Below are 8,525 nucleotides of genomic sequence, written 5' to 3'. Positions count from 1 at the left end.
CTGAGATCTTTCGTCCTACAATTTGGAAACAGGCTCAATAAAAACTCTGCCGTGCATAGCTCAAATATCCCGTATTGAAATGTGTCGTGTGGCACGTTTCCAGAAGCGTTTTTACGCGTATATTACATTTCCGCCCGAGTTTTTCAAAAATTTTGCATCCAAAAGGCTAAAACCGGAAATTTCACTTTTTGCACCATTTCCCCATAAATGTTCTACGTTAAACTTTGACAGCGTGGCGGGACCTTTTTCCGTGGTCCTATCAGGTCGCCATTAGGCTCAAAAATCTTGTATTTTGACGTAGCACGCGGTGGCACTACAGGCCCTCGTGATTTCAAAACTTCGTGCAAAACGACGTCCTCTAAGGTCTCAGAGCGCCTGGTAGATAGACAACAGATTGTCTGTAGCGCATGCGTGTACTGCGGCGTTGCCTACCCCGAGTATCGCAGGCGCCGAGCTCTCGTACGTGGCTCAGTGATAGCATTAATCTGAGAAACAGAAGTGCAGGGTGCACTGGGGGCCATAAGACGCCCTGGCAAGAGTCGGTAGGCAAGCCCTTCCGCACGGCTGCAAGCTACAGTATAAAACAACAAGTAAGAAGAAAACACAATATTAATATTGCGCTAAAATGGTACTCGTTCTTTACAAAGTCCCCGTTACACTTAATAATGCTGTTTAGTAAGGACGAGCATTAAGGCAATGTGAGTCAAGTCCGTCTCCAACAAATCCCTGCCTCAGCATAAATACAAATATTTCAGCTAATCTCGTTTTGACTTGTTAAACTCAGGTAATGTTACCAAATACGAATTAATACCAGATAACTCTGTGTTTCTACGGCCCTGGCTCACTTAAAATTTTCTCTCGGGGTGCGCTATTGCGTTGGATATGATTAAAGGGACTACATATTACGTTTGTCGAACCAAATGTGACGCATTATTTCCAAAACAAAAACGAGTGTGCTTACAACGTAGCAATAAGCGAGGAGCACAAAGGCGGGCTTCAACTGAGACAGGCTGAGGGGCTTCGCAGACTGGTCGTCATCACTGGGGTGACCGTTCGTGACGTGACGTGACTGAATTCGCCTTAGCTGGTCGTGTAGACCGTGTTCAGAGAAGCGATCAGTAGTTCGCCGAAGCGAGTTCTGAAGAGGGGAGCCGTTAGTGAAGCAAATTCCGCTAGCGAGTGATGTGCCAATCTCGAACATGTGGACATGTTTGAACCAGGGCAAAGCGATCATCGATCTGAAGTCGTTTTGAAAGATGACAGCCGACTGGCGCAAGTTGGCGACGGATCGCACAGCTGAGGCCAACTCAGCCCGGGAAAAGAAGGACACTCGGGATTGAAGTTTGGTCGAAAGTAAGGTCGGCACGTACAGGTACGTGTCGTCACTGGCGCGGACCTCCAGGCCACTGTCCTCCAGCTGCTGCAGGGAGTTGATCTCGCGGGTTGCAGCGGTGGTGAGCTCCTTGAGCAGCAGCCCCTGGTAGGCGGCCGCTAGCACGACGGTCATGAGCAGCCAGACGGCGGACAGCGGCCGGTGCGCGGTTTTGCCGGGGGGGGCCTGGGTCAGGAGGGGGGCCAGGGCCTGCAGTGGCGCGTCTGTCAGGGCGGCCAGGGGGGGCCGGCTCAAGATCGCCCTGTCGGCTAGGGCCGTGGCTACCGCGACGGCGAGGACGGCGCCGGCGGTGGCGCACCACAACTCGGCGGAGAACTCGCCCGTGACGGCCTGCAGCAGGGCGGGGCTGGGCCCCAGGCCGTCGGGAACCACAACCTGTATGCTGGACTTGAGGAGCTCTCCGCAGCGCACTACACTGGCTGGCCGTATGGGGAGAGGGTAGAAGAACACAAACCCGCTCAAAGTGCAGTTAAGAACCTTGTCCCACGCCTGATTAAAATCTGTCACCCATTTCACATTTGCTGGCGGACGAAGAGAGTTTGCAAAGTGCGTCAGAGCGTCCCGGTACATTTTCTGGTCTACGAGAGCATTAGGGATAGAAGCGAGCATCTCAAGTGGGGTGAACTTGCTGCGTTTGTTGCCCTGCTGCCAGTTCGAGCACATTCGCTTGAACGGACGAGCTTGTCTCTCCCAGCTTCGGGTCGAGGGTGACCACACGTCTATCTCAGCCGCAACTATAGGATACTCTGGCCTGGTTGCGTCTCCCAAGACGTAGAACAGGAATGTCGTTCCGTTTCGCGTGGACACGGCCAAGGCTACTTCCATGTCTGTGATACACGTTTCGTTCAAAGTGGGATTCTTGAGCGGAACCACATCCTGGGGGCTGTCCGCCCACGTCCATAGAAGTAGCCGCGAAACCGCTGGAAGTTCGCAGGTGTTGAGTCCTTCGGCGACGTCAAATCCATCGTCGTCTGCTATGAGGATAACACTGTCTGTCTCTTGTAGTTTGAGAAGTAGCCGAATGCTACTGTAGTCGTCTGTCACTGGCGACACTATTGACCGGGGCACTTCGGGGTTCAGCTGCTCGAGGAACGCGTCCAGCGCGCGGGCCCTGCCGGAGACGACGAGGCTCCCCTTGATGGACAGCAGAAAGGTCGACACCAGGTCGGGCATACCTTGCGTGTCGACGACGGGCACTGGTGGCAGCAGGGCGGCCTCGTGCGACCCGAGGCAGGCGAGGTGGGCCAGGATGGCGAGGAGCTTCATGGCGCTGGAGGCGGCCTGACAGCACCAGCTCCTCGACCAGCTCTGACCTCCAAAAGACGGCGCGACTGGTCGCCAGTACGCACTTGTCACTCATCAGCATTCGTTTCCTTTGAATTCTTTCAAAAGCTTGACCCGTTGAATGAGTCGTCGTTATCTATCGCCGGCGGAATAAGGAGCGGAGCGGTCGCAGCTGCCCAGCGGACCGACGGGCGACGACGCTCTGAACGGGTTCATCGACCGAACACCAACCTTGCACATAGACCTCGCCAACAGTTGTTTGGCGACGGCGCAAAGCCCATACTTGAGATGTGATTTGGGCACATTCCCACAAAGGAAAAACATTTGGACCGCGGGGTCCAGGGAAATCAAAGGAGAGAGTTTATACTTTTATTCAACGATGGTACACCCAAAGGCACACAAAAATGTAACAAATATGTCTAACGGCTGGCGGAAAAAGCATTACAGATTTCCAGTCACACAGGTCGGGAAAGGTCGTAGAAGACTCGTGCTTGCCTGCCTGCAAATGCAAAACTTTTTAGTGTTCTTCCTACAGCAGGTAATTGACAAAGCAATAACAGCTTCTGTAAAGAGATCCGCCTTACTCTGGTCGTAGTAGTCGTAGACTGTAATGGGCACCGGCTTAAGTTGGGTCACGAGGTGCGTCCGGACGGCAGACACGTCCACGCAGTACTCCCTCTTGGAGTCCATCTGAAACAAGTGCAGCGACATCTACCGTGACCGTGCTTCAGTACTTCCTTGTAACCGAAACTGCCCTCAAAGCGTCACCTTGTCGAAGTACAGGACGACGACGGTGTCCTTGTCCTTGGTCTCGGCGCGGCGGACGTCCTCGTTGGCGCGGAGGGCGGCCATCGTGTCCTGGTCCGTAGTGAAGCCGGACGGCAGCGTCACCTCCACCACGGTCATGTTGCTCTCGGTGCCCCACGACCCTCCGATGAAGCTATTCATGTAAGAAACGAAATTAGCCTCAGTGTGAAAACTATTTCAACTCAGCAGGGTTCCTCCTCACCTTGAGATGATGGAAAGCGCCAGCAGATGAGGCCTCGTGGTCTCGCCCACGGTGACCTTGAGGTGGAACAAGGGGTACTCGGTCGGCGTGTTCTCGTTGAAGCTCCAGGACACCTGCGCCAGGGCGAAGCCGGCGCCCTCTGCGTCCACCTCAACCTCGCGCACGTCGCGGGGCAGCTTGAAGAGACGAGCGTCAGTGGCGGTCAGGAAGGCGGCGGTTCGCCAGCGCGAGCACCTACCTCTTCCTTCTGCAACACCATGCTGGTCTTGCTGTTGACGGCCATGGTCGCCTCACCCCGGCCCCGGTGCTTGAACCTGACCGTCATGTCCCCGAGCGGGAACGAGATCAGCTCCGCCATGGACGCGAGCGCCCGCAGTCCCACGACGGTGTCCTGGGTCGACGGGAAGCCGCCGTTGGAGTTGCGCTGGTGAATGAGCCACTGCATGATCGGCATTGCCTCGCCCAGGAGGCGGCGGGAGACGTAGGTCATCAGGGCGTACGCCGTCATCTCCACGTCCAGCGAGTTGGGCTGCAAGTCCTTCTCCCGGGGCTTGCTCCAGAAGCGGAGCCCGGCCTTGGTGACCGCCCTGGCCTCCAGCATCGCGAAGGCCTTGTCCTTGGCGGGGTGGTCGGCCACGTGCAGTGCGTGCGTGGTGACGGCGATGGCGTAGGGTTCGTCGAGGCACTCCAAGTTGTCCACCAGGTACTGGACGGCCTTCCCGACGGTGTCCTTGTGCTTCCCGGCCAGATCCTGTAGACAGAATGACTAGAGTAAAGTCGACGGGCAGGTTGGACAGACACGGCTGGAATGCCTGACCTTATCTTGCAGGAAGGCGGTGAGCACGTAGGCGGTGAGCGCGAGTCCCTTGGCCGCGCCGCCCTGCATGTCTCGCTGGAACACCGAGCCCACCTCCGGGAAGGAGCCGTCTTTGGCCTGCTGCTTGGCCAGCCAGGCCAGCGCCTGCTGCACCACGCGAAGGTCCACTTGCACCAGCGCCGAGGCGCGCGCCAGGGCGAATGACATGGCTACGAACGCCGTCAGCCTAAATCACTCGGAGCCCTTAGGATTTGCATCCCCAAGAAGAGACAAAACCGAACTAGTTCGGGGCAAACGGTGCCGTGCTGCTCTCACCAGGTGCTGCCACTCTCGTCGTGTTCACCGAACGCGCTAAAGGACCCGTCGTCGTGGCGGTAGGTGAGCTCCTTCTGGTAGCCGATCTCCGAGAAGCTGCGAGCCTTGGCCTCCACCAGCGGGTTGGAGCGGCCTGTGCGCTGGCCGGAGGTACAATCCGATTAGGTGTACTGTCCAGGACTTTTCCCCTTTCTAAAGCCATGTTCACCGAAATTTTACCTTCAGGTATGTCGTGATGACAATGTTGGGAACAAAGTTCAGCATGTTCTGTTCGCCACAGCCATAAGGTCTTCTGATCAGGCTGTCTAGGTTGGCAGTGCTCGGACCGAGAATATCTCCTGCAGATCCCAGACGTGTGGTTAGTTTTCCGCGCGTTTTCAAAATGGCTTGTGATGTTGATGGCCAGCTCACCGATGGCAGACACTTGGATGTTCTCCGAGTCGGGCACCGCGCCAGGCATGTCTATCCTGACGACGGCGTTGAACGCCTTTCGCTTGCTGAGGTCGATGGGGATGGCCCTGTTCCTGTACTGCGTCTCACCCTCCGCCTTCACCTTGAGGGGCAGCTCCAGGGCGTCGCCCGCCGAGTCCGACCTGGCCGTCACCCGCAGCAGCACGCTGCCCACCTTGATGGCGGTGATGTTGAAGCAGACGGAGGCAGAGCCCTGCGCGGCCACCGCCACCGTCCTGGTCGCGCTGCGCCCGCCCTCCACGAAGTCGAACTCGCCGCGGTCGTTGGTCATCGTGACGGTGGCCGTCGTGGGCTCGGCCAGGTAGTTGAAGACCAGGACGGGCACCTCGACCGTCTCGCCGCGGATCACCGAGTACGGCAGGCTCAGGGAGGCGAAGAAAGGCCTGAACACGGTGAGCTGCGGGCGAGGCACGATGGGTAGGTTGACTCAGGTATGGCTCAAAGTGACAGTGCCCTCGTAACGTAACCCCTCGTACCTTGCTCGTGTCGCTGAGCCCCAGGCCGTGAACTGGGTCCACGGCGAGCGCGGACACGACCCACGACGTGATGGTGTCCGGAACGGCCGCCTCCAGGACCGCACGCCCGTCGGCTCTGCGACAGACTCACCTGTAAAACATCGTCGCCGCACAATCTTGTGGGCAGGGAGTGCTGCATGTGGTACATACCCCGCGTCGATTTCTTGCCACAGCCAGGTCTCGGGGAAAACGCTCCGCAGCCTCGGTTCCGGGCAGGCACTGTCTTCGTTTGCGTCAAAATAACAGGTAGGTCACCCGACCGACCGACCGACCAACCGACCAACCGATCGACCGACAACCTCAGGACAACTTAAAACTAGCTTAAAATTCACATTAGGGCGCTGAGTTCGAATCTGGCAGTGCTGAGGTCATCCTATCCAGGACCCTGGGGGCGTCATCGGGGACCTCCCGAGCACGCCGAGTTGAAATCTTGTAGTGTCGAGGTCCTCCGGGCACCCGATAACATCATCGGGTACTCCCGAGCACGCCGATGACACCCCCATAACTTGACGCCGGTCGATTCGAGCTCAGTACCTATGCCCGTAAACCCCTATATTCCTAATTTGAGCCTTATCGGAGTTGTCAAGAAGCCCCCGATGATACCCCTGGAGGCCCGAATGACATCGGCACAGCCAGATTCGAACTCAGCATGCCCCCCCAAAAAACCTTCTGTGAATTTTAAGTCGTTCTGAGGTTGACGGTCGGTCGGTCGTGTGGCCCGCCTCTTATTTTGACGCACCCAATGCATTCGTCGTCGTCGTCGTCGCCGCCTCTGGATCTGTCTCTTTCTATGGATGATTCGTCATCACTCCCTCCACCTCGGTACATCCCTCTGGTTGCGGGGGCGCGTCTGGACCTGAACCTGGAAATAGTAGCATCTTTTGCATTTCCAGAAACCATAAAAATCAAAACTATTGAAAATGTGCTCGTTTTTCAGAATTTTGTTCCGATTCCATTGATAGCATACACACTTCGTTAATTTGAAGTTATAAGCCAACAACCATTTTTTTTAGAATTCAGACTCTTGCGTGCACTTTTCTCTCGACTCAATGCTGCCGGATACAGATGCAAGTTCAATACTGTGGCATCGCATTGCTATAATGTGAACCAACTTTAACTATCTTCTTTCCGTCCAGGGAGGCGTCTTTACCTTTTCCTTGCATCCTCTGCGCAAACAATGGGATAGCGTTTAATTACTCAACTACACGAAGTCATTTCGTATCGAGACGAGGGCGCATGTCACGTTGCGTGCCTTTACTCACCCGAGTACTCCTCGACTGAAGAAGTGTTGGTCAGGCACGCCATGCCGGCCATCTGCAGAGAACAACGTATCTCGATCGTGCATCAAGAGGAATAAAACAAACGCATTCATATTTAAACACACACAAAAGAAACTTAACCCTCAAGGTGGATTTTGGCCACAGACTCTTCCGAAAACCACAGGCAGAGCCGCTGGTGTTGAAGGTCAGCCGCTCGGCGCGCAGGTCGTCGTGCGAGATGCCGTTGCGGGCGTCCTCTCCGGCGAGCAGCAGCGCGCTCTGGTCGACGGCCAGCAGCGCCACCCTGGCGTTGGGCGCGGCCGCCACCTGCACCGCCACGTCGCGCCCGGGCTCGGAGCGGCCGGGGTCCACGCGCACCTCCACCAGCGGCGTGAACGGCCCCGCCAGCTCGAGAGCCGCCGCGTCCAGGTAGAGCTCGCCGTCGTCGCCGACGCCGTGCACCAGGACGCGCGAGGCCGGCGCCATGTACTCCGTGGCCTTGAAGCGAACGACGGCCTCCCTCCACCCCTCCTGTCCCAGGAGCGTCTGCACGGTCTGCACCTCCTCGACGCCGAGCGGGCCGACCACCAGCACGGTGACTTTGCGCAGGGCCTTGCTCTTGACGTGAAGCTCGATGTCGTCTCCAAGCTGCTCGAAGACAACGACATGAGTACTGAGAGTCTCAAGCACACCGTCTGACCACGTTGGATCAATAACTCGAGCACCTGGGGACACTTGTTGGTGATTTTGGTAACGAGTTGAGCGTCTGTGTCGAACAAGGCAATGCCACGCTTCGAAGTCTGAGAGCAAGTGTGTTCCTTGTAGATTGCCTAGGAAAATATGTTTATTTGTTTTTGAAAAAGAAATGTCCAATTACCCTTTCTCTGCCTTCCCTTATGATAATCTTGGCGCCTGCCTATACCTGAACTTTGAGGAAGTACCAGTCGATCTCCGGCTTCAACTCCAAGGTCACGATGCCGTTGGAAAGCATCTTCTTCTCGAGGACCTTTGGAGTTTTCCACTCATGATCGGGCCAGATTTGCAGGATCACGGCATGCTTGTCGTCCTGGACTGGAGCGCCGAGCAGGTCGGTCACTGCCACCTAAGAGTCAAGATTTGAGGTGCGGAGCAAAGCGAGACACTTTTCTAGGAGCCGAGCGCAGTGAACAGCTAACCGACGCAGAATATTGCGTCAAGAGGCCATCTTTTTAAAATGGCGAGTGAATTAAACGCGTCCGTCTGTATAAGAATTCGAACCTTGGCAAGAAACGGCTGCCCGGGCGTGAACTCGAACGGCGTGTCCACGAACTTGATTTCGAAGTCGCTCCTCGAGATGCGGGTGGTGTGGTTGGGTCCGCTGGCGTTCTGCTTGCGCCCCGTCAGCGCTTCCTCGACACTCGCCTCGAAGACGACCTGTGTGCCCAAGTATCCAAATATCCTGAAATACGAAAATAAGTTACGC

At 56.4% G+C, this 8,525-nt stretch overlaps 1 protein-coding gene across 1 annotated transcript; it reads right to left on the bottom strand.

Annotated features, from left to right (window-relative positions):
* Nucleotides 1–3,032: 3,032 nt before the first annotated feature.
* On the bottom strand, nt 3,033–8,502 carry LOC113215317 (CD109 antigen-like). Its single transcript, XM_052272251.1, has 18 exons — nt 8,321–8,502; nt 7,986–8,165; nt 7,789–7,893; nt 7,205–7,711; nt 7,067–7,118; nt 6,955–6,970; nt 6,544–6,666; nt 5,955–6,023; nt 5,766–5,880; nt 5,230–5,686; nt 5,038–5,156; nt 4,819–4,958; nt 4,504–4,729; nt 3,925–4,437; nt 3,687–3,862; nt 3,446–3,617; nt 3,262–3,367; nt 3,033–3,176 (listed from the first exon to the last, which is right to left on the bottom strand). Exons 2-18 carry the CDS (start codon nt 8,052–8,054, stop codon nt 3,133–3,135), a joined length of 3,009 nt encoding a protein of 1,002 aa, XP_052128211.1. The 5' UTR covers nt 8,055–8,165; nt 8,321–8,502; the 3' UTR covers nt 3,033–3,132.
* Between the last annotated feature and the right edge of the window lie 23 nt (nt 8,503–8,525).

Source organism: Frankliniella occidentalis, unplaced genomic scaffold (genome assembly GCF_000697945.3).
Source record: "Frankliniella occidentalis isolate FOCC.00 unplaced genomic scaffold, Focc_3.1 Scaffold196, whole genome shotgun sequence".
Classification (NCBI taxonomy): Eukaryota; Metazoa; Arthropoda; class Insecta; order Thysanoptera; family Thripidae; genus Frankliniella; species Frankliniella occidentalis.
The sequence above is the reverse complement of the archived record's forward strand: the minus strand, read 5'-3'. Positions and strand labels throughout refer to the sequence as shown.

Bases quoted from the DNA above. Each gene is read 5' to 3' on its own strand.
- LOC113215317 (XM_052272251.1), bottom strand. From the start codon at position 8,054: ATGCTTTCCAACGGCATCGTGACCTTGGAGTTGAAGCCGGAGATCGAC. The intron at 4,730-4,818 runs GTGAGAGCAGCA...CGAGTGATTTAG, and splicing joins GACGAGAGTGGCAGCACCTG to GCTGACGGCGTTCGTAGCCA. The intron at 3,177-3,261 runs GTAAGGCGGATC...TTGCATTTGCAG, and splicing joins CTACGACTACTACGACCAGA to GCAGGCAAGCACGAGTCTTC.